General features: G+C 37.6%; 1 protein-coding gene across 1 annotated transcript; it reads right to left on the bottom strand.

Annotated features, from left to right (window-relative positions):
- Nucleotides 1-307: 307 nt before the first annotated feature.
- On the bottom strand, nt 308-18,228 carry LOC131144508 (uncharacterized). The gene is made up of 4 exons (XM_058093206.1): nt 17,246-18,228; nt 16,953-17,152; nt 1,014-1,082; nt 308-919 (listed from the first exon to the last, which is right to left on the bottom strand). Exons 1-4 carry the CDS (start codon nt 17,955-17,957, stop codon nt 518-520), a joined length of 1,383 nt encoding a protein of 460 aa, XP_057949189.1. The 5' UTR covers nt 17,958-18,228; the 3' UTR covers nt 308-517.
- Between the last annotated feature and the right edge of the window lie 8,224 nt (nt 18,229-26,452).

The raw sequence follows: 26,452 nt of genomic DNA, 5'->3' as shown, positions 1-26,452 counted from the left end.
CCCACTTTGGACCTCCTCCAATAATAACAATAATAATAATAAAACGTGACTATGGACAAGCTTTCAAAATGATAGGTAAGCATAAAATATAACAAACAGAATAAAGCCATTCCAAAATAAAATTGAATGAAACAGAATCAAACAAAATTAGGTTCTATGTTCTCCCTTAGAAAACTAAAAATATATTGAAATGCACTCTCTCTCTCTCTCTCTCTCACACACACACACACACACGAAGCAAAATGAGAATGGCCGCGGCATTTTAACCAAAGTGTATTACTCTAAATAAAAAAAGATTGAGAGAAAATTTTGAGTCTTCAATGGGAACTCTCCATTAATAAAGAACCCTACAAAAAGGGAGGGGGTCCAGGATGATGCATTCAACAACAGTAACCCACATCCGAAGTCCAAAACATGTTCAGAGACAACATTTTCACCACCCACCTACTAAAGCTAGTACCCAGAAACCCATATAAACACCTACGTGGGGTATTTTTCCATAAATGATCAGAGTAGGTCATGAACCCAACCCAAAGTCTGCTGGTCCATGCCCCACTTGCACTGCCGATCCATGGTTGTAGTAAGAGTGCCCCCCAACACCCCTCCCGCCTCTTCCCCTGTTATAGTAGTTCCTCGGATAATAATTCCCAGGCTGGTCATAATATTGGCTGCGCCCATTTTGGTAGGGACCACCTCTGCCACCACCCCGACCTCCACGGCCATTGGGATAAACCCCCCTACGACCACTCCCACCGCCGCCACTGCCACGCCCACCTCTCTGGTTCTGATAGTTTCTGCGGGGAATGTACTGTTGTTCCTTTGATTCAACATCTCTCTGATTCTGCTCCACCTCTAACTCGGGTTTGTCTTGCTCTGGTTGAACCGAGGCATCTGTATGAGTTTCCAACTCTACTTCGTCCTGCACCCAAAAAACAAAAGAACCCACATTCCATCAAGTGAACAAAATTCAGTGTTACTACATGACGATGGTTGAATTAGTCAACCAAATCAACCTTTTGAAACTCCTCCACAGGACTAGATGTATTCTCACCAGACTCGTCTGAATTTGCAGCATCTTCATCCTGTAAGAAACATGGGAGTATAGGAAATCAGTGGGTGCACATATCCTGTAAGAAAAATCTCAAGACTAAGCAAAACACACATATGCGCACATACAAAGAGTTGGAGAAACGATCACAAATTTGATCACAAATGCATTTATGGCATCGTTAATTTTTTGTCCCCCACTATAAACTGCTGTACAAGGAGCAACTTTGAGAGAGAGTGAATTCATAATGGCCAGCAAAAAAGCAGTACTTAAAAACTAGTGTGAAACAGGAAAAGGGCACAAATTGCAATAATTGTACATTACTCAACAAAACAGAAAAATTTATGAGCAATTTCACACACAAAAACAGCATGAAGAATACAGAAATCACCAATGTTGACATTTAAATGATTAAATGCCTAAATATGCCCAAGCCAACAATAGCTTTCTTGGCCGTGATTTGCTTTCTTGCACTAACATGACAAACCAATAAAAAATTTCCCCGCAAAGGCCTAATTAATATGTAAAATGGAGGGCTGCTCAGCCAGAGGCCTGCACAGAACAGATTGCTCCAAAATGAAGACAAGGCCTAAAGTCTTGTTTAGTTGAAGTTGTATTTTCCCAAAGAACAGTGAGGATCAGGAAAATTCTAAAGAATACAAACAAATACTGACATGTCATTATTTGGGAAAACTTCTAGGCAAGAAATAAAAATAGATGATATGTTAATATTAGCTAGTAGATACAAAATCAGTGAATGTAACACTTAGCACGTAAAATTAAATGAATTCAGGATTAGAAAATTGGCTCCGTCTCTCCCTCTTGTTTGATTTTGACTCTTGCTTCCTTCCACGGTGCTGATCTCTGGTCATAACAATGAGGGGTTTCATTGGAAAATGATCTCCCCTATATGAGGCAAATTCTTCAAACCAAGATTGGAGAAGATAGCAAGAGACAAAATGTGTCTTCTTTTTCAAAAGCAAAATGAAAAAAGAATTATTCATTAAGAGATAAAAGAATATATAAGGCTTGAGGAATATGAAATCCTCCAATACGGCAATAAATACAATAATCCAATGTCCAGGAAATGTCATGGATTTGGATTTATGTGGGTTTGCACAAAATGTAATACAAAATTGTGTTGAATTTTGTCCAATTCCACCCAAATCTATATCTAAGGCCAGAAATCTATGCTCCCATATGCAACATAACAAAAGAAAGAAAAACAATTCCACTGAAAACAGTGACTTTAGGATTTTGCACAAATTGTAGAAGGGTTGTACTACTGATTGATGTTGGGATCTCCATGGAAAACCTACTTAGCAAGTTTAATCTTTTCTGCAATATTTTTCCTACCATGACTGAAATTATACTTCATATCTTCTGTCTTATTTCTACTTACCTTAAAAACTGTAGATACTAAAGCTTCTCTCCATAATTCTAACTTCAATTTTGCTCCACCCCTAGTTTCATCAATCAAGACAATATCATCTACAGACAACATACATCATGGAACCTCATGTTGGATACTCGTAAATTCATCCATCACTTCTACAAAAAGATAAGGGCTCAAAGCAAAGTGTCACAGATGTGGAAATCTCGATGGCCAAAAGGAATCACCTTTGCCAAGATCCGCCCATAGTGTCAAGGAGTCATGCCCATGCAGTGGCAAAACTACACCAAGTCCAGTCCGGCCATTTTCATTCTCATCCAAGCAAACACTCAAATGTCTAACCTAGTGGTAAAGTCTCATGACTCGACAACCCTTGAACCAACTAAGGTCGTCACTGAAGAACCTAGACTCGAATGGTACGGGAGTTAAACTCATATTCTACCAACACTGAGGGTAACTCTCATCCCCACAGCACAACCGCGGTCTTGAATGACACCACTCAACATATAGTCAGCCAAGGAGGGCAAACACCAAACCTCCAAGCTGAGAGTACCGCGCTATCTCATTCTCAAATGGATGTCCATGGGGCTCCTAATCCTATACAAAAACCCACCCCTCCAAGATGTCAAAAGCCCGCCCTTGAGTGCTCCTCAGGGTGCTCACTTAGTACCCAACACCATCAATACTATCCGAACCAACCACGATGTCAAAGTGGCAAATCGAAAACACCCCCAAGATATTACCAAAGTCGCATCTAGGTTAACCGACCTTCCTTCCACGTCAAGGTCACAAAACTCTAAGACCCCGACACAAAGCAAATCCTTAATGCATGGTCTTAAATTTCTATGAAATTATCAAAATTTTTTATTTCCGTCACCCTCAAAATCAAAATGGTAGTTGATTTCTGTCTTGCATAATTTCTATCGAAATCTCGACGAATCATCCAAAATTCATCGAAATTTTAGAGAAACTTGTCGAAATTTGAATTATGCAATGAAATTTCCTCAGAATGCAAATAAGAGATTTAGGAGTGGAAATTTCTCTCTTAATTTATATATTTATTTTTATCGAAGCAAAATATTATTACAAGTGCTTTTGAAATTATATGAAAAATAAACTAACATCATCATTATTTTTAACCATTCATGTCTAAATTATCATTATTTGTATAATAAATAGTATTTAAATAATTTATGAATTTCATTTGTATTAGTTGATTCACCAAATATGTTTAATGGACATTATCTTACAAATATGTTTGATGCATGTATTATATCATAACTTCTCTACCTCATACACAGCATAGATGTATTTACTTGTAATATATTAGTCCTAAAACTTACATTATTATGTCTATTAATCATTTCTAAAACTTAATAAAAGAATTCCATGCTTTACTACTGATTTCCATTATTTTTTCAAATCCAAATCGAAATTGACATCAAAATCAAAACTTCTGTCAAAATTTCCATACTTTTGGAGCTTCGAAATTTGAGTGGAAATCGAAATTTAAGACCTTGCCTTAATGTACACTAATTCTCATTAAAAATTCCCCAAGACTCTCCACCTATGCAGTCGCTACTCTATTGTACATATCTTTCATGGCATTAGTATATTCACTACATACTTTTTTTTTTTTTTTTTTTTTATCCACCATAGAACTTCCCTAGGTAACCTATAATTAGCGTTCTCTAAGTCAACAAAAATCATGTACAAGTCCTTTTTCCTGAACTTTTCCATAGATATTCTTAAAAGATACATAGCTTTGAAGTTGATTTTCCAAGAATAAAACCAAACTGATTTTTTGAGAATCTTGTTTCTAACATTAATATTCGTTCAATTACCCTTTCCTACAATTTCATTGCATGACTTGTAAGTTTGATTCCACAATAGTTGTTACAAATTTTGAATATCTCCTCTATCTTTTTTATAAGAATTAAAGTGTTTGTCCTCCATTCATTTGGCATTTTCTTAATTCTTATACTTGTGTTAAATAAATTAGTTAACCAAACAATTTTGTTATCACCTAGGCATTTCAGAACTTAACTTCGTTCACTCTAAATTTTAGCAAATAAATTTCAAATTTTTAGTTTTTCTCATTTGTCAATTCTGAGTTTATACCTTCAACCTAGTATTCATTAAATAGCTAATCAAAGTAAATTTTGTCATCTTTCTTTTATGTCTACTTATTTTTTGAGGGAGTGTTAATCTAACACAAAAATAAAGATAGGGAAGTACATAACTTTTTGAGGAGCAACACTAGGGAATAAAATTGCATTATGGCAGCTCATCGGGACCAATACAGAAATATGCAAAAAAGAATTGAAATGTGTAAATCAAAAACTCAACATTGTTATTTTACTACGAACAATTATGTACACATCTAACAATAGAATCAGAAAAATTAGAAGCGTGTGATCAAATGAAAATATCACAAATATTCAGGAATTCTTCAATATGTTTAAAGGGGAGAAATATATGATAAACTGCGCTGGAATGATAATAAGAAATTTAGACAATACACATACATGCACAAGAAAGCCATTAATAAAAATGAGGCGGACTAATAGACATAATTGCAACATGTAGCAGCTTGGTTAAGTTCCCTACATGCAGTTCGATGCTGGTTTCCAATAAGAGTGCACCATGTGAATTGGGCACCTTGGAAACTTTACCAGTCTTGCCCATCACAATATCATCAAAACAAAAGTGCCAAAGTCACTCACCCCATAATTAGGATAATGGAACTGGTCAAGCCCTCAAGAATGTCATCGTCATATCATCCCCGATTTATTAAGTGTAAAGGCCTTCCTAACAGCTTTGCAAAGCAAAGTTATATCCCCTCCCACTTTAGTTTCAATTGATACGTGCAAACGTTTCTCACATACCTAGTACCCAGTCAGTCTCACCTGATACTAACATGTGAATCCTACATTTCTTTAGCCACTCACAGAATACATCCAGCATAATCTATTGTCTTGTGATAGATGCATTTTTGAAAAAAGTAAAAATAATAAGTACACCCAAACACATTTTCATAGCAGCTCCCATTAACATTAGATCATTGCCATCAACTATTTTTAAGTGAAGCACTACAATCTATCTCTATTTTCCTGCCAATATTTTGAATGCAATTAAAATTGACTGAAATGGGAACTAAAAAAAAATTAAGATGACTAATCCTATAATAAGCATATCTGGAGCCGCACAATGACAAGTATAGAAAACATAGTACATGTTCCCAATGAAAACTTCAAAAACTCTTCATTGATACATTAATCCAAAGCTGAAGGAAAGAAAACCACCTGCTCTTAATTCTTTCCAAGAGGTTTCATTTCCTTTGAAAGCCATGGCATCTCTCTACAGGTAAGCCAAAAATACGCCAGAGATATAGCATCCCAGACATTTCAATTGGATCTTAACTGGAGCTTCACCTTTGCTGAACTTTAATCCTTCAACTTACTTTCAATGTTTTAGCTGTGACAAATTTCACTCCTAGAATAGCACAAATTACACTCCAGGTTTAGTCAGCTACAAGACATTTTTCGCATGCATAAGAATTTTTTTCCCCCTGAATCCCAATATGTGTGCTAATTGTCTGAAGCCACTTAATTATTTCTTTCTTTCTTTTCCTCAGTCCCAATATGCGTGCTAATTCTTCACACCAACACCCCCCCCCCCCGGGGGTTATGCAGAGGTTTGCAAGCATACGCATTCCTAAAGCTGACAAGTTTTTGACTGCATTATGCTTCTTTCTTTCTTTTCCTGAGTCCCAATATGCATGCTAATTCTTCACACACACCCCCCCCCCCGCGCGGGGTATGCAGAGGTTTGCAAGCATACGCATTCCTAAAGCTGGCAAGTTTTTGACTGCATTATGCCCCAGCCACTCATGGCCCTTAGAATCCAAGCATCTCTATTTTATCAAAAATATGTCAACACTTAGATCTCTGATTGAAATCCCCTATACACAGGTTTAAAAATTATAGAATCCTATTAATCTTGAGCCTGGAAAATATCACCCATCCCTAGTTGAGACTCACCTTCTTACACTCAATGATCAGAGAAAAAGTTGAAGAAAAAAGAAGGAAATGATGATGAACAAGAAAGATGTGGATAATACGGCCAAAACTCAGATGTAAAGGTCATTTTTTTGCATCCCTTATATTATATACAATAACTAATTAAATTAATAGCTATATATTGTTGATATTCAAAGCAACTAAGATGATTATGTTTAGTCATAAGTCGTCCTTTTCTCACCTTGAAAGGAAAAAGAAATGGAAATCTAAACATAATAAGCCTTTTACTCACCTTGAAAGGAAAAAAGGAACAGTATCTAAACATTCAGACCGCTCGCATGAACACTAGTTATGATGTGTTCCATTACCATGGCAGTATGGTAAATTTAAATCCCATGACTGAGTATCAATTGTTTAAAACTTCAATTCAATCAGGTGGTAACAAATCTTAAAAATTTTTAGCTATCTCTAAGCAGTCATTGTTCTACCAGTAAAAAAATATGTTTTTAAAAATACATATATGTTTTTGTTATGTTTAGAAGCACAAAACATGAAAGAGCTATTAGTTTAAATGCATGGTTTTCTTTAGCTCTCAATACGTTCTCCTATTGTGACAGATTTTTGCCTTTTTGCACTTTAAAATGATTTTAATAAATATTCGAATTTTTGAACTCTCTCACATTGATGATTTCTGTGTTAGGAATTTGTTAATCAGATTATATGCCTGAATGCCAGAAATGTCAAAACAGACAGGCATGTTCAGTTGTAATAACAGTTTTTACTTTCCATTTCCAGATATCTAAAGAACTATAAAATATCTTTCTTTTTTGTTTCCCAATTTCCTATACAAGTGTTCTTTTTATCAGCAAAATAGTGTTTTCAAATTTTCCTATTCAAATATTGGAAAACTGGAAAACAAGGTGATGCAGGTGCAGCAGCAAGGATCTGCAGCCATTGGAGAGATGAGAATAAATTGAGGAGAGAAGGAAGGGGAACAGAGGAGCAAAGAGATACAAGGGGGAAACTCACTTTCACTTCTACTCAAATTCAACAACTGCCTACAACATGGCTTTCACACCCTATTTATAAGAAGGCCTCTGGACATGAAATTACACAAACCCATAATACTATATTACGTTACAAATATATCCCTAGAATACAAAAATATTAAAAACAAGCCCCCAAATACACATAATACTATAATAATGAAACAAAACAGTAAAACACAGAGACTACCAACCAAACCCAACAATCCCTTAACCCAAATCTTCTTAATTATTCTCCAACATTGATTTTTTCAAGGCATTGCTTCTTGTCCTACATCAAATCTCCCACAATTAGAAAAAAATCAGCCTCGAATTTTGAAATGTAGGAGGATCAAAACCAAGAAGCAAGCTTGGGCTCTTTAAAAGCTGGTGCTAGAGGGACACAAGAAACTAAGCTCCACTGACAGCAACAGAGACTTAAATTGAGAATTGGCATCAATCGTTGAGGATGACAAACTCTAAATAGGAATGACAAACTCTAAATAGGAATGTTTGAAAGACTTTGGACGTCTTCAAACACATTCAATTCCTTCCTTGAAGTGTCTTCAAGTTGAGTAATAACAGATTCTTTGTCATGGTTGGCTGGTAGTATGGGCTTCAAGATGATCTTTTTACCACTATGGTGAAGACATGTGTTTTCATGTCCTAGAGTCACACCCAAACCATCCAACCAAGGAGAACCAAACATCTTTCATAAATATGTAAAGTAATGTTATCAATCCAAGACATCTCATAATGCTCTAGATGAGATTCTGGATGAAGTTGCATACAAGTCACTTCATTTGTAGAAACCATATTCATAGGGCATCGTCAATCAATGATGATTTTGCAAACAATTCCTCCACGCTTGAGAAAGGTGTGGAAAAGCTTGATATTGTGCACAAGGTACGATAAATGGCATTCCTTTTTCCAATAATTTGTCACCATATTGCTGGATTTATACATATACCAACTTCAACCATCACTCACCAAAATTCCTTTACACAATTAGGACACAATTCTGAACCTATTCATGTAAAACCACAAGTTTGACTCTCAATTTTCTAGAACTATCATCAAGTCACCTTTAATCTTGAATATCACAGAGAAAATATCATGCTGCAGATTAAAATATCATGGAGAAATATCATGGCTGGTGTAAATTCTCGCAAATCTGTAAGCAGGAGAAGGGCCTAACAGATTCTCCCTCCCAGTCACCAGCATGTGGGGGGGAGGGGGATGCACCACAGGCGAGGCACCTCCAGCAATGAAACTCTGATTTCTGGTAGATCAGGTGCTGATAAGTCTAGTGGTGGTGGCACTATGTCCAAATAACTCTGGCTATGCTAGATTTTGAAGGGGCCTGAGGCTGGGTAACCTAGTGGTGGCATGCAGGGCAACACATGTGATGGCGATGAAATTTATAGGGAAGGAGCATTGGGTTTTCTGTCTTTGATGATGTGGGTGGTGTTGCGAAATCTTGGCTGGAGATCAGGGTTTCAAAATCAAGGGGCACAACTGGGAATTTTTAACATGTTCAGAAAAACAGCATTTTTTTTCACTAAAAGATATCAAAGAAGATGATTGAGATGAGAGATTAACAGAGAACAAAAATGATAAATGGAGAGAACGAAAGATGAAAGAACAAAGAGAATTTCAGATTGCAGAATATCAGAGAGTTGGGTTTTCTGTCTTTGATGATGTGGGCGGTGTTGCGAAATCTTGGCTGGAGATCACGGTTTCAAAATCAAGGGGCACAACTAGGATTTTTTAACATGTTCGGAAGAACAGCATTGTTTTTTTTTTTTCACCAAAAAGATATCAAAGAGGATTGAGATGAGAGATTAACAGAGAACAAAAATGATAAATGGAGAGAATGAAAGATGAAAGAACAAAGAGAATTTCAGATTGCAGAATATCAGAGGGTAGAAGACCAGAAAAAGGGAAGAAGAGAAGAAAAGGAGGAAAGAGAAGAAAAGAAGAAAGAGGAGAAAAGACAATGCTGCAGGACAGCACTGAGAATAGAAGAAGAGGAGGAGAATTACAGTCAAAGGAGGAGAAAAACAGAACCAGCAAAGCAGAATTACAGAGAAGTTGCCGGACAGAACATATCAGACAGAAGGAGAAGAAAATGAGGAGGAAGAAAGAAGGATTGGAAGGAAAATGGGGGACAGAATGTGGAAGAATGAAGATTGTGGTTTGGCTCTGATACCAACTGATGCAAGGAAGGCATCAAGGATCTACAGCCATGGAGAGAAAAATGATAAATTGAACGAATGAAAGATGAAAGAACAAAGAGAATTTCAGATTCCAGCATATCAGAGATTAGAAGACCAGAAGAAGGAAGAGGAGAAAAGAAGGAAGAGGAAAAAAGAAGATGCTGCAGGACAGCACTGAGAATAGAAGAAGAAGAGGAGGAGAATTACAGTTATAGAAGAAGAGAAACAGAACCAGCAAAGCAGAATTACAGAGAGGTTGCTGGACAGGACTAGCAGACAGAGAGAGGAGGAGGAGGAGGAGGAGGAGGAGGAAGGAGGATTGGAAGGAAAATGGGGGGACAGAATATGGAAGAATGAAGATTGTGGTTTGGCTCTGATACCAACTGATGCGGGGCAGCATCAAGGATCTACAGCCGCAGGAGTGAATAGAAGAAATTGAAGAGAGTAAGGAGAAGAGAGGAGAGAGATACAAGGAGAAACTCGCATTCACTTCAATTCCAATTCAACAACTGCGTACAATATGGCTTACACACATTATTTACAAGAAAGCCTCTTCACATGAAATTACACATATAAACATATTCCTAGAACACACAAATATCACAAACGAACCCCCAATTACACATAATACTATAATAATTAAACTAAACGCATAGTAAATTACTAATTAAACCCAACAATCCCTTAACCAAATCTTCTTAATTATTCTCCAACATGGATCTTCCCAAGGTCTTGCTTCTTGTCCTACATCACAACGTGACATTTCTATAATTCTTTAGAAAACAGGAAGTGAAAAGTTAAACTCTTTTCAACACAACTGAACAGGCCCTACAATTCTCTTAGGTCACTCCAAAATCTCTTGAAGAACATGCAAATTTATGCCTCTCATAAGACATAATATTCTCTGTGTCATTATAAATATCTATGTTCTGGAACACTTGCCTGAATCTTCAATTTACTCTCAAAGCCTGAACTTGTATATCAGTTCACACTTCACATATCAGAGTTTGCATGGAACAATTCAGTATATGTTGTGCCAGAACAATTCTAAAATGGCATTTAACAGATTTTCTGGTTAAATTGAAAACTTGTTAATTGGTAAATTCATTTTTTACCACAAAAGAAATAGAATAGAAAAAATTATAATCCATGGAAGGACAAGAGATCCTCAAATATGTCAATAGGCAATTAATATATCAGTAAAAATATCCACCAAAAAAAAATGCATATACAAAGCATTTAACACAATTTTAGTTGAGTCTAAGATTTGTTAATGTGGAAGCCAAGAAATTTGACAAATTCTACTCTTTTCAACCACTTCACCTCTATCGTTGCCCCCTTCATTAAATATGAAGAAGTTACATTATCCAGTACATCATCTATGTGCTGGAAAATGACACTTTTGTCCACATCCAAAAGCTTGCAACACACTTTGTGATATGCAATATTAAAATATTCATTGCTTGGGTTCAATTGACACAAATGTAGGCCAAGCCAAGGATTTTTTTAAGTTCAAATGAGAATGATTAGCACAAAACTTGAAATTTCAATATTTTTGTCAACACGCTAACTCTAATTGCTAGTCGACCCCTCCATTGTGTGTGAGTGGGCATGCGCATGCATGGTTGTGCGAGCGCACTTGTATGAGTATGTAAGATTGAGGAGGTGCATGCATAAGTACGTGTTTTTTTCATCTCTTCGTTATTATTATTATTATTATTGGGCAGGGGATGAGGTGGAGTGGAGGAGGTTTAACAAGGGAATCAGCATAAATTATCTTTTAACGGGTATTTAAAGAATCTATTATTCATTAAAAAGAAGTTTTAGACTTTTAGTCATGTGCGATATAGCGTATGATAAAGTTACCACTGTCAAACCCAGAGGATTGATTTCAACGATTAGAAAAACTTCGACTTTGATGTTATTATGTCAAGATTTAATTATTTGATCTATAAGATACTTGCTAGACATCATTGCCTCTTTATTATTAGCTTGATTCTCACCACTTCAACTTGGAGAAATTTATTCTTGAATTGCACATCTTATATTATTGTATTATCCCCACATAATTATGTTTTCAGTGGGTGCACATCTGCTAGAATATAGACTAGAAAATTGGTTAACCAGTCTGCCGAAGGGTTGAAGACTCCAAGCCCCTTATCTCTCGAGGCTAGGCTCCTTTTTGCTCAACGTTTGAAGGTTCTTCACTCCTCAACATATGGTGATTCTCTGAGCGTACGGAGATTCTCTCTCCCTCTCAATCGTACGGCAATATAGAAGCTAGAGTTTTGCAAAAAGTTTCTCTCCCCTCTCACAAAATGATTCTCTCGCCCCTCTCAAGTGTACCGGATATGGAACCTTATGCAATAGGTCACGTTGACACAGCCATTTCATATGGAAGGAAAATCCTTTTGATCTGCGCTTGGATAGGGTCAAGGAGTTCTCTTCACTACTCGTGGTTGAGAATAATGCGGTGCGCAACATATGGGTTAGGTTTTCTAAAGAGGCGATTTCTTGGTTTGTTAATGGGTTGTCAATGTTAAGCTAGATGGAAAGGGGGTATCGGAATTTCTGTAAGGGCATGACATGGTACTAGATGTCGATTATGTGGACAAAGGTGGGAAAATTTATGTAGTTAGGGTTAGGATGGAAAGGAAAGAAGTTTTCAGTATTCATCCCAGCAGTGCAAAGGGTGAGGACTGGCGAAACTTTGCAAACGATTTCTACAAGATTGCAAAGGATTTTCAAAGGGAATCTGAAGTTCTAGTTACAGATGACCCTTCACATCCCTGATCATGGAGTCAAGTGGTGCTAGAAGGAATAAAGGGCAAAGGCGTGAGTCGTGGTAGTCAATGTTGCTTTGGAAATTAGGGTATGGTGGGTAGAAGAGAATACAGGTGTTGTAGATGTGGAGGTGTGATGAAGTTGAAGGAATTTGGGTTTTCAAGTCAGGACCCATTGCAGAACAACCGGACTCGTTCTACCAAAATGGCAAGGAAGCTAGGGTTTTGACAAGAGTAAAGATCTTAACTGCAGTTAGGGTTACATTCGAGAAGAGACTGCAGAAAGGAATGGCTCAAGCAATATTTTTCCAGTTTTGGACCTGGCCCAAATAATATAAAAAGAAGATAAATCCTTTTTTAATAAATTGGGCCAATTATTTGATCAAGCCCAAATTTTAGGGAAGTCTAAAGTGGCATGGACTCACAAGAAGGATTTGATTCTTTGGGCTTCATACAGATGGAACAAGGTGGTAATCAAGCTTATGGTTTGGATAACATTGAACCAAGTATTTCCTTGCTGCAAACCAAAAATGGGCAAGTCTAAAATTCTTTTCTTATATCTCAAAAGCCAAGAATTGGGAAGGAGACCTATACCTTTTGATAGTACTTTACATTCCCAGTCTATAGATCCCCAAGATATGAGTCAAATATATCAAGCTTTGGAACAAACTCATATTAGCAACAAAGAAGACTTGAAACAAGATTATATAAATAAAATTGCAAAAAGTTTAATGTGGAAAAGAGTAAAAAGTTAAAAGTTGCCTCTTTTTTTGGGGGAATGGGGAGTGAGGAAGTCCGATGGTTTGTGTCTTAATTATAACAAATTGGAAGGGCAAATAAGATCTATGCTCTTCAAAGGGCGGCTTATATGGGTGCTGAAATGACAAGGTGTTTGAAGATTAAAGACAAATTTAGTGAGTCAGTGGCAACTGGCAAGTTATTAAAGAGAGATTCTGAAGGAGAACTTAGTATAGTAGAAGATTACCATGGTAAGGAGGAGGTTGAGTGTAGTAATAGGGTAAATAAGGAAAAAGAGGGAAAGAAATGGGGGGACTTCTCAAATTCAGAAAGTGATAATATTAGTGAGTTTGACTAGGGTGGGGGCTGTTGTTGGATGAGATTCTAGAACAATATGGGTACGTTTTGGATTCTAGTGAAGAGATTGGGGATTTCTGTCCATCCACTCCCATTGGAAGGACTTGAGGGAGTTTCTATATTTGACAAAGATGATCGAGTTAACAATTTACAACAAAGGGCTGGAATTTTGCCTAAACCCATGGAGGAGGTAACTAAGGACGTAGAAGCACAAGATCTTCTGGATAAAGCGGGTTTAAAGTTGACTGATTTTGGAGGGAATGAAGTGTTCATGAATGGTGGCAAAGGTCGAAAGTTGAAGGGACAAAGGGAATTAGTGAAATTGAAGAGCTCGATAAATTATTATGGAAAGGGGTTGAGAAGGAGTTTCCTTAGTTTAACATTTTGTATTATGATTTGCTAAGGGGTTGACTAGTGTTTCTCGTTTTTGTTTTTTTCCCCCTTTTTTTTTTCTTTTTCTTAGGAGGTTTCAAATTTATTTGGTGAACTCCTTGTCCAAGCACCTTGTATCTTCCTTTCTTTCAATATAATATAGTTTTTTGGCAAAAAATATAATATTAATATATTAAATTTGAAATTATCATTATCTTGAAAAGCTACATGTTTGCAATATGGAGTGTGGAATTATGGAATTACATTTAATTGATTTGATTGTTAAAAGGAAATCTTTTAAAGTTTGAATTAGAATACTTAATGAAGATTTTTAGCTTAATGCAAATTTTTGGGATTTAGGAAATATTTTGTTGAATTTGGAAGTTTGTCAAAAGCTTGAATGTCTTTTTGGGTGTGGTTTGGAAACATTGTAAATCGTGTAGCAGGGAATTTATCACTAATATTGGAGTGCATAAGCCCAAAAATTTCAAATGTGATTAGTGGACAAGAAGAGTTGGCCATTTAGCTTGTGATCCATTTTCTGGAGTCTTGAAGCAAAGCCAAAAAGGCCAGCCATTCAAAGCCTTCAATTAGCTACTATACCGACAAGGGTCTAACTGTTGGGAATAGAAACTAAAAAACTATTCTATCTTTTGCTGAAAGCAAGCTCATTTGTTGTCTGAGGTGACTACCCAATGATTTTGCTTTTTCCTTTTACTCACTTTGTACTCCATTGCAACCATTACGGAGTTAGTTTTTCCAAAAGGAATATTGTCCTTTGAATGCATGAGCTCCTTCCAAATATTTTCTAAGGGAGTTTCCTTGGATTTAGTAGAAAGTCGAAGATAGCTAAGCTCTTGAGGTGTGGATGTTAGCCAAGTTGTGCCGACCCATTATAAATGTGTGTGCCACTCTTCCCATATCACCTTAATTTAAATTGTAATTTGCTTGATTGGTATTGTGTTACTTGCTTCCACACATTGAATCTTCTTTTTTCACATAATCTAGTTTTTGGACACTTCACCCCCCCCCCCCCAAAAGGCATACCACATCATCAACCATTCATATTACACATCCAAACGGTAACATTCAAAAAATTAATGGTTACTTTGATCCATTAGTTGGCTGAAGTGACCAAATGATATGCTTAAAAAGCAATCCTCCTTGCTTCCTTGGAAGCTTCTTGGATGGTATTGATTCACACACTTAGCTTTTTACTCGTAAATTGGCAATCCTAGCCTTAGGAGCAGAGTAAGGGACATATGGGACGTTGAGGCTAACAGTCCTTTAAGATAAATCCTAGTTACATCAATGCTTTAATTCAACCTAAAGCAAGCAGCATATACCATAAGATATCGAAAATGGAGAATGAAAGTCAAAGCTTCTCTCCGAATTTAAAGTTGACTTAAAATAAGAATCAAGTGGAGCGGCATTAATAGTAAGACCATTCTCCCAAATATTATCTGGCCAATGTAAGAATGGAAGGTTGGAGAACTTCCCTTCCTCCTTCCACTTTGTTCTTTTCCATAGGAAATCAAACCCAGCCCAGATGGAATTTAACACAATTTTCAAATTGAGACATAATGAAAAAGTAGTCCAACTGCCAGTCCGAATGAGCAGCATAAATGAAAATCATTTGCTCATCAAAAATTTTTAAAAAAAAATTAATAATTACTGCAAAATCATTACAATTAAATCCACTCCAGCTTCATCATCTTTTATCTGTGTAACTTCTAAGGTTTGGCATTGAAAGATGCACGTTTAGTATTGCCCCATCCCTCCCATAGTTTGCAACCTGAATACTATACTACTTTCCTAACCCATAAAAATAGCATAAGTTGTACATCATGATGCAGGCCAGCAGAACAGACTTACAAGAAAGTGGGAAATAATGGAAAGAAATATGAAGAAGAGAAAGGAAAAAGAAAAAAGAAAGAACAGAGAGAGAGGATGAAGGAGATGCAAGAGGAAAATCACACGTCAACAACCAAATTCAAATTCACGAAGAACTGTCTTTAAATGATGGTCACACACTAATTTATAGGGAAAACTAAAACATAAGAGAATTACAAATAAACCCCTAGAGAGACAATCTGATACATCCATTTACAAAAATACAATCGGGTGTAGGAGATCCTGTTCTTTAAAAACTAAGCCTCCAGAACAGGTCAAAAAGACCCATCCGACAACCCACTTCTCAGCCTACATCACACAGCCATTCACCCAGTGTTTTCAGAATGAACTACAGATGAACTACCCAGTACAATACACTGCCTGAAATAACTTCCCTACCAAATGCCTGCACTCAAGGGAATACAAAACCTAAAAATGTTGAAACCTTTATTTCACTTCAGATGAAGAATGAGAATAACGTCGACCTATTAAGTCTCTATGCAAAGAGAGAGTTGAGCTTTCCAACTGGAAAATTTTTGGTTCCCAATTACAGACAGCAATGGCAAAATCTAACAACCCCCAGCGCCACCCACCCCCCCCCCCCCCCAACCCCCACAAAAAAAAAAAGAAGATTTAAACTGATCTAGATTAAACCATTCCGTGTACCAAGAACATCATATAACCACTCATATCAATCAGGAACAAGATCAAAAAATGCAATTAAACCATTCCAATGAAGATGCAATCAGGCATTTTTTCACAAATATAATTAGAAAGACATATAGTCAAGCATGCATCACAGCAGTAAAAAAAACAAAGCAAAAGATTTAAACTGATCTAGATTAAACCATTCATATGCGTACCAAAAACATCATATAAGCACTCAGATCAATCAGCAACAAAATCAAAGAATGCAATTAAACCACTCCAATGAAGATGCAATCAGGCATTTTTCACAAATATAATTAGAAAGAGAAATAGTCAAGCATGCATCACAGAAGTGAAAATATGAAATCGAACAAAGGGCGTGAGAATCAAATTATCCACCTGAAGTTAAAAAAAAAACAACCAGGACCTTCATACAGGTAAATAAAAAATTTACCTTCTGCTGGTATTGCTCAACAGAACCTTCCACTTGGACAGGCACATCCACTGGTTCCATAGAGCCATGCACCGGCACCTGGAAAGAAGCATAATTTCCGGCAGCAGCAGCAGCCACTTCGACGGCAGCTTTCATCTCGGGCGTGGTGATGAAGTAGTCTGACAACATAATCTTGTTCAGTCTCTCTCTCAGCCCCGCATCTGCAAATCAATCACGATGTCATCATCGGCACGCACAAATCGACAACTTGCATTAAATCGTCAAACGAAAAAAAAAAAATGAAGAATTAATACAGGTAATGGAAGAGTCCTCAGACTCAATTGGCCGGTCAGACTTGGCAAGCCACAGCTTCGCGTGCTCAATACATCTCTGTAACGCGTTCTTGTGTGAGAGACTCGAATCCACCGGCCGTGAAATCAAAAGACCACCCAACATCGATAGCATATCCAAGTCTCGCTCTCCGAGCAGATCGGTGGCATCGTCGGTAACGTAATCGTAGGTCAAACAGCAACCACGCTCGTGGGTCCGTGTCAGCATCGTGGAGGTGTAATCACTCTGCGGCTTCACATCGAACAAGCTCCCGAAGTAAAGCAGATTCAGAAGATCCTCGACGACGCCATGCCCAGATTCATCTTTTCCAGCTCCTTCCTCGGTATCCTTCTCTTTTTCGCCCTCGTCCTCGGAAACCCTAACAGCGTCATCGGCAACGGAGTCAGCGACAGGTGGGGGCACGGAGACTTGGTGGTGTTGGAGGGCAAGGTTGACTTCGTCTTGAAGGGCAGCGGAGAGGGGCTGGCGGAGCTTCTCGAGCTCGTCGATGAGGGCAGAGATGGCGGGTTTGGAGCGTAGAACGTCCTCTTGCTCCTTGTTGATGGGTTTGCCTTGGGAAATCGATTCCTCCATCTGGAGGATGCGGTTGTACTTCTTGCGGAGGGCACGGAGGCGCTTGTTGATGAGGCTTAGGACTGGTCCATCAGCGAGGTCTGAGGCCGCAGTGGCCGCCATTCGAGTGGTAGTAGTGGTGGCGGCGGTTGATCTGAGGAGAGGTGCAGCTGGGTCGGCGCCCACACTAGGGGCGGTGGCGGTGGCACTGGGAGCAGGGGAAAGGGTTTTGGAGGTTTTGTTGAATGGGGACGAAATCAGGAGATTAAAGGGGCAGATGGAGGGATTTTGAGAGAGAGAGAGAGAGAGAGCAGAGACCTAAAGGCTCTGTTTGCTGCTCGTGACTTTTTTTAAAGCTCCAATTCAATTATGCTGTGAATAGTGTTTGGTTCATGTGAAAAAAGAAAAATAAGCTACTAATAAAAATTTGCCTCACTTACTATTCAGAATTTCAAAATCAAAATTAATTTGTTAAACTGCCATATATATCATGTTACAGATTATTTTTTGAATATGAAAAAGAAAAAATAATGAATGAAAATTTTCTTTCTTTAAATAAATGTTAGAAATTCGTTCAGAAGTTAAAAAATATTTGGAAAAAGAAATAAAAAATATAAAAATTTTATTTTTTCACATTTGATTATGATAGAAAGTGACAAAAAAAATTAAAAAATCAACGTAACAAATAAAATTTTTATTTTACATATTATTAATATTTAAATTTTTTATTTTTAATTATATTAAAATAATTTTTTTATTTTTATAATTTATTTTTAAAAATTTTAGAATATCCTTTTATTATTTTTTGAATTTGTGACCCATCATACTACATTTTCAATATTAAATTTTAAGTTGCATTATATTTTTGATACATTTGAGCTTCCTAAACATATTGTTGCCACTTTTGAATTGGATATACCATCTCAAAAATAAGTTACCTTTTTCAAATTCTCAGGACCTCACCTTTTGCTCTACATTTTCAATAATTCAAAATCTTTTTTCCTTTGCATAGGTTGTATACTATTTAAACAAATAGGGCATGAGTTAAATTTAATTCCATTTTTGGATTCTTCAAATTAGTTCTTTTCCATTTTGATTCCTTATCTAATTAACTACTATTCTTGTAACTTTCCCCATCACCAATCTCATTTATACTTGAAAATATATTGTTTGCAATAATATAATAGTACTTTGTCCTAATTTTTTTAGAAGAATATCAATACCCATTTTTAATCAAGTGTTTTTCTAACTTACTTTCTTAACAATGTCTTACTTACATACAATAATTGAGTGAGTTAGAGACATTTTTTGGTATCCTTATTTTTATATATTTTTCTTGTGAAGGATGGATTTTGTTGTATTCTAAACACCCGATAAGGACACAATTCTCTTTACCTCCAAGAACACTCTTGAAAAGAGGAGATATTTTGTCAAACCCTAACTTTCTTATCATAAATAAGAGACTAAGCAAAAAGCTTGGGGGAAGGGGGGTTAACATTGAATCTCTAAAAAAGAAGCACATGGAAAGAGGGATTGACCTAGAATCGAGGTTTGATTTTGTTTCATTGATTATTATGTGCTAGTTTGGATTTTATTTTATTTTTTGAATAACATAGGAACTCCAGCCACCAGTGAGCCCTTTGGATCCCCTAGTGCGGCACCAAACTTACGGATCAGCGTCCTCCACTCTCAGGTCTCGCTAATCAGGGTAAAGTTCGGATATGGACACGACTTCCGTGCATCAGTTGGACGTTCGACCAACCCAACTCTTGGGACACATTTCCATTACCATCCACGGTCCCCGCTGACTCACTGAGCAAACTCTCACCATCTACAGGTACCGTTGGTTCCGTGAGTGTATTTTCCTGAAATTGAACCTCCGATACTTCTTCTTACGTGCTAATGTCTTTCCACTACGTCATACCCTTGGGGGCTCTAGTTTTGGATTTTTTTTATGATACTTGTTGTGGATTGGCGTGTATTAACATCGGATTCTATCGAGGGTGCTGACGAAAGGGAACAACAATCCCCAAACAAAAAGAGTTTGAAGAAAAGGAAGTAAAATAATTGAAAAAAAAAAAAAAAACATATAACACAAAGTTGCCACCTTATTTTTTTAGTTGACTTGTAATGGAGACGAAGTCAGCTTTGATAAGTTGTAGAGTGTCAACATTGTTGCGTTGTAGTGTCGGTGTCAATCCCAGCTCACCTCATTGAATCTCATTACCACCTTCCGTTTCTATCCATCCCCATCCATCTATATAAATGGAGATGTGTGTGCGTGTAAAATATGTGAGTGTAATTCAGTTAAAGGTGAGAGAGAGAAAGAGAGAGAGAGAGGTGTAAGAAAGAGTGACTTAAGTTGAGTGGAGTGCAGTTGCCTCCCCTCCTCTTATATTTTCCCCAATTTTTAGTGAAGATCGGTGTGCTCCGTGGACATAGACCAGTTTGGGCCGAACCACGTTAAATCTTGGTGTTCACTTTGCTTGTTTATTCCTTGCTTTGTGTTGTGATTATTACTCTTTAATCCCCAATAACTGGTATCAGAGCCATATTGGAGCAAAATTGCTAGATTGGAGTAAAATTGCCACTACCCAATAGCTTAAAATCAAGTTTTAAGCACACTAGAGTGTTCCTCTCGACAAAACGAAGCCAACGGTGCAAACCGGAGCTTGAACGGAGGTTCTACAAGCCCACACGTGCTTCCAACAGTCCGCCATCATCGTCATGCGCCTTCACATGCCCCCACGCGCCGACCATACCACAGCGTGTATCCCACGCATTTGTTGCAGCTTAAAGAAGAAGCTGATGTCAGCAGCCGCCAGTCCACGTCAGCACCACATGTCATCTAGTAAGATGCCACGTCATCATCTGGGACCCACTTTGCCATGTCAGCTGCCACGTCATCACCTGAGACCCACTTTACCACATTGACAAACGACGTCAGTAACGGCTTTTCGGAGCCATTTTGGGTCCATTTTTTGAACAAGTCAAACCATTTCCAAGGTTTTCGGCCATTCCGGATCCAACCGTACTGTTTTTTTGAGCTAATTCGATCTCTAGATAGGTGAATTGGGATGTCAAACAAAAAGAGCTCAAAGATCGAGATATTTGACGGCACCAATTTCATTTTCTGGAAGATGCAAATCTTTGTTTAGTAAGGAGTTGCACTTACCACTAAAGGGAAAACTAGAATCTATGAAGGAAGACGAGTGGGAGTTGCTTGACTGGAAGGCTCTCGAAGCTTTTAAGATGATGCTGGTAAAGTCTATTGCCTTCAACATCAAGCACATGACGACCACCAAATCACTTATGAATGCGTTTTCCAATATGTACAAGTAGCCATCAGCCATCAATAAGTTACACTTAATGAAAAAGTTGTTCACCATGCACATGCCCACTGGTGAAAGCTTTAGTAAACGTCTAAACAATTTCAACGAACTATCAAATCAACTCGCCTCGTTGAAATCACATTTAACAGTGAAATTTGTGGCTTACTAATTCTTAGTCAATTGTCCGAGAGTTGGAAAGGTATTGTTACTGCGATCAGTAGCTCTACAAGAAAATCAAAGTTGAAGTATGATAAGGTCATCGACATGATTTTTACAGAAGAGATCAGGATGTAGTCAAACAATGCTTCCACTTTAAGTTTAGGTTTGAAAATGGAAAGCTGAGGGAAAGATTCATGGAAAGGAAGCGGGCATAAGTAATCAAACAATCGCGGTAGATCTAGGATCAGGTGATTTAGATCCAAAAATCCCAAAGGTTATCAAGGCACAAAGAATATTGAGTGTTGGAATTGTGGGAAGATCAAACACTACAGAAATCAGTGCAAAGGACCAAGGAAAGAATATGAGGAGAAGACAGAAGCAAATGTTGCTTTAGAGAAAGGTGATATGTTGATATGCTCTTTGGAGAGTAAGAAGGTGTCCTGGGTCTTAGACTCTAGAGCCTCATTTCACGTTACTTGTAGTAGAGATTGCCTAGAGGAGTATACACCACATGATTACGGTATGGTATCCCTTGGCAATGATCAACCTTGTTACAAAGTTGACAAAGGAGTTGTGAAGATCAAGATGAATGGGTCCATATGGAAGTTGAAGGATGTCAAATATATTCCAGACCTGAAAAAGAACTTGATCTCAGTTAGACCATTGGTAGATGAGGGATACACCATAACATTCATTGGCGATGAATAAAAGATATCAAAGGGTGCATTGACGATTGCACAAGGTAAGAAAAGTGGAATACTTATGTGACCTCCAATGTTTGCATGTCTATTTCAGTTTCTACAAGAAATGATGATAGCAACATTTGGCACCAACGACTTAGTCAAATGAGCGAGAAAGGACTCAGGGTGATGGACTCAAAGGAAAATTGAGTGATCTACGGTCAATATAGATTGACATATACGAGGATTGCATACTAGGAAAATAGAAAAGGGTCAGTTTCCAGACATACACTTGTACCCCAAAGAAGGAGAGACTTTAACTAATCCATTCAGACGTATGGGGACCGATGACCGTCTCATCCACAGGTGGAAGGAATTACTTCATGACATTTATCAATGATCATTCTTAGAAGGTATAGGTTTACTTTCCAAAATATAAATCAGATGTCTGTGATGCTTTCAAGATATGTAAAGCAATGGTTGAAAATGAAACTAGTTTAAAAATAAAGAAGCTGAGAACCGACAATGGTGGTGAGTATGAAGACACCAGGTTCAAAAAATTCTACTATGAGCATGGTATCAGAATGGAAAGAACTGTACCAGGTAGCACAATGGTGTAGTTGAGCAGATGAATCGATCATTGACCAAAAGAGCCAGAAGCATGTGTATGTAGTCAAGCCTACCAAAGCAGTTTTGGGCAGAGGCAGTCAACATAGCAACATACTTGATCAATAGGAGTCCATCAGTACCATTGGACCACAGACTACCAGAAGAAGTATGGAGTGAAAAAGAGGTGAGAATTTCACATTTGAAAGTTTTCAGTTGTGTTGTATATGTGCATATTAGTGATGATGTCAAAAACAAGTTGGATCCAAAATCCTGAAAATGCACTTTCGTCAGCTACGGTGAATATGAGTATGGGTATCACATTTGGGACGATGAAAATAATAAGGTAATCAGAAGCAGAGACGTGACCTTCAATGAAAAAAGTGATGTACGAGGACAGACACACAACAAAACCCACAAAACCAGTTCAGAATGAAACAACCTATGTAAACTTGGATGATGTCCTAGAAGGTGTCAGGAAACAACAACAAAACACCGATAATCCTCATGTGGAGGAACCTTTGGAGCATATCATCACACCACCGCCTCCTACTCCAACTCCAGAGCTTAGGAGATTTTCTCGGCTCCATGTACCAAATAAAAGGTATATAGATTTTTTACTTCTTATAGATGGAGAGAACTCGAACGCTATAATGAAGCATGTTAGGTGGGAGATTCAAGTAAGTGGGAGCTTGCGATGAAGGACGAGATGAAGTCCCTCACTTCCAATAAGACGTGGGAACTAGCTAAGTTGCCCAAAGGTAAGAAGGCTCTTCGCAACAAGTGGGTGTATAGGATCAAAGAGGAGCATAATGGCTCCAAGATGTACAAGGTCCAGTTGTTAGTCAAAGGCCTTGAGAAGAAGGAAGGAATAGACTACACCAACATCTTTGCATCAGCTGTGAAACTAACAACCATCAAATCAGTCTTGAGCATTGTTGCCTCGGAGGGCCTACATACCGAGTAGTTTGATGTGAAGACTACATTTCTTCACAATGATCTAGATGAGGAGATTTACATGCACCAGCCAGAAGGATTCTCAGTGAAAGGTAAAAAGAACTTTGTGTTCAGATTGAAGAAGAGCTTGTACGGTCTCAAACAAGCTCCCAAGCAATGGTATCAAAAATTTGATGACTTTATGCACAGGAAAAAAAATTCAAAAGTGCAATGTCAACCAATATTGTTACTTCAAGAGGTATTAGTCTAGTTATATCATTCTATTGCTATATGTCGATGACATGCTAGTTGTAGGACATGATATATAAGAGATCATAAAATTGAAACAATAGTTGTTAGAGGAGTTTGACATGAAGGACTTGGGTTCAGTAAAGCTGATACTTGGGATGTGAATCTTTAGATATAAGCGATAGGGAACGTTGTGGTTATCTTAGTTGGAGTATATTAGTCATGTTTTATAAAGGTTCAACATGAGCAATACCAAAGCAGTAAATACACTATTGGTCGGTCACTTCCGCCTCACCAAGGATCAGGCTCCCCGGACAGATGAAGAGAAGGACTTCATGGCTAAGGTACCTTATGTATTAGCCATTGGAAGTTTCATGTATGCCATTGTAGAGACTTGAACCAGGAAAATAAGGAAATTAAAAAAGAAAGGAAAAAGAGGATTTTCAACTGGCTTCGTCAACAAACTCCATGTTCTTGTCGACGAAGGCCCTTCTTAGGGTTCGTTGATGACGTCTTTCCTTCGTTGATGAACGACCTTGTGTGGCTCGTCAATGAAGGCGTCATTTCATCGAAGAATTTGATCAGGTCAAGGGGTCTATAAATAGATTTTTAATTGCTTCATGGTTAAGAAATCAAAATATATATCTCCCTCTCTCTCTCTCTCTCTCTCTCTCTCTCTTTCTCTCTCTCTCTCTCTCTCTCTCTCTCTCTCTCTCTCTCCCTCTCTCTCTCCCTCACCTACGCCCTCTCTCTGTCTCTCTTCGATCCTTCACCATTTGTTACTCGTTTCAACGATTAGAGGTTACCATGAGGATCAGGGAGTGGATATCTATAGATCTGGTGGAGTAGATTCTCGATTTTAGTAAAAAGCTAGGGTTCAATTTTCGAGTGTCCCGGGTGTTTTTCAGGAAATGTGTAAGGGGATTACATTATGTCAGTTATGTTTATGAGTTCTAACGGATTTAAATGTTAAAACGGTTTTTAGATAAATAGTTACGACTTTTCTAGGGTTTCCGGGCCTAGGGTTCGGTTAACCGGCTATACTTCCAAAACCAACCATTTAAAATTAAGTATGGTATTTTTAAAATATATTATTGTTCTTTCTGAACCTTTTTACTGGTTGGAAAGTTGTTATTTCAAACCATAGACTTATTTTAAAATCAACCAAAGATGGTGGGGTTGATTATCTCCATTTTTTCTGTATTTATCTATATATCTATATTTAGTAAAATAACAACTTGGAGATATCCATACCCTCATTCTAGCAGCAGTATGTATGTTCTCGAGTAGATGAGTCATGTATGAGTTACCAGAAGAAAATTGTGTGGCATGAGTATATTTTTAATTGACATTAATTGTGTGGCAATAAACCGAAATGAGAAATATGATGGCTATATGCCAAGAGAAGAGAAGAGAAGAGATGAGATGAGATAAGATGAGATGTAACGGCTAAATGCCGAGTTTATGATACACCGATTTTTTACCAAGTTAGTATCTGACATATATATTTTACAAAAATATGTACAGAGTATGTTATATTACACTTTTATGAAATGAATGATGATTACAGTTTTTATATGATGTAAATTGCCATATATGATAGTAAAGCCTTATTATGATGATCTCATGTTTAAAGCATGGTACCGTAGCTATATGTATGTAAAGGTGCAACCATGCTGCGTAGTTTGAGTGTGGATGGGAAAGGCGATTGGTGGCTTGGATAAAGTACTCCCTGAAGGAGTGATTATAGGGCCCCATCCTACGAAGTATTCTGGATGACTCAACCTTCGAGCATAGAGAGAGAGTAGGCACCATCGTACTACTTTATGTTTACCTTGACATTAGTTGGCCGACTATTTGTTAAGTCCAGCCTTCGGTGAGCACAACCCGTCATGGGGGGAAGCATGTCGCATATGTATATGATGGCGTGACGACGCTAGTCCTACAAACCAGGTTGTATCTTCTAGGCATATATGGGCATATTTACTATAGAAAAGGCTATATTGAGTCAGAATATGTATTTTCATATTTACTGAGCAGTACGATTTTAAAATGTCAATTAAATGTATTTAAATGTTATCAGTATATGTACACCCGAAATCTCATGCTAGCCACACACTGATAATAATATAATCCGTCTTACTGATAGGTGTCTCACCCTAGCATCCAAATGTTGTTTTAAGTCCTCCGAGGGATCGAACCTAGCATATTGCTAGGCAGAGTTAGATAGTAGATAGTACTTGTCAGAGCTAGTGAGATTTTATGCAGTGTCTGTCTTTTGGGGATTGTATTTATATAGCAGATTATGTTTCCAGTTATGTATGGATGCATAGGGGAAACAATTAGAAACTCTTTTAAGTTTTATTAGAGATGTATGTTTTCCGTTATGTATGTTTATGCAGTTCAATATGGAACACTCATTTTTCCCTTGTTAGGGTGGGTTGTATATGTATGGTATCAGAGAGATGTATGTATGTATATATGTTTAGTGGTACTCTGGGCCCATCGAGTGGGTCGGGGCATTACAGTTGGTATCAGAGCTAACCAGGTTGTTAGGTCTTATACACTTGGTTAGACGAGATTAAGAGATCTTACCAAAGTATAGGAGTCAGAGTATGATAAGGATAGGAATGGGTATCATAGGACTTTCGGGTTT

This window comes from Malania oleifera, chromosome 12 (genome assembly GCF_029873635.1).
Source record: "Malania oleifera isolate guangnan ecotype guangnan chromosome 12, ASM2987363v1, whole genome shotgun sequence".
Lineage (NCBI taxonomy): Eukaryota > Viridiplantae > Streptophyta > Magnoliopsida > Santalales > Ximeniaceae > Malania > Malania oleifera.
This window is presented reverse-complemented; position numbering and strand designations above follow the sequence as displayed.

Excerpts from the sequence above, each read along its gene's own strand:
- LOC131144508 (XM_058093206.1), bottom strand. The coding sequence starts at position 17,957 with ATGGCGGCCACTGCGGCCTCAGACCTCGCTGATGGACCAGTCCTAAGC. Across the intron at positions 17,153-17,245 it reads TGAGGACTCTTCCATTACCT|ATGCGGGGCTGAGAGAGAGA; the intron begins GTATTAATTCTT and ends ATTGATTTGCAG. Across the intron at positions 920-1,013 it reads CTGTGGAGGAGTTTCAAAAG|GACGAAGTAGAGTTGGAAAC; the intron begins GTTGATTTGGTT and ends TTTTGGGTGCAG.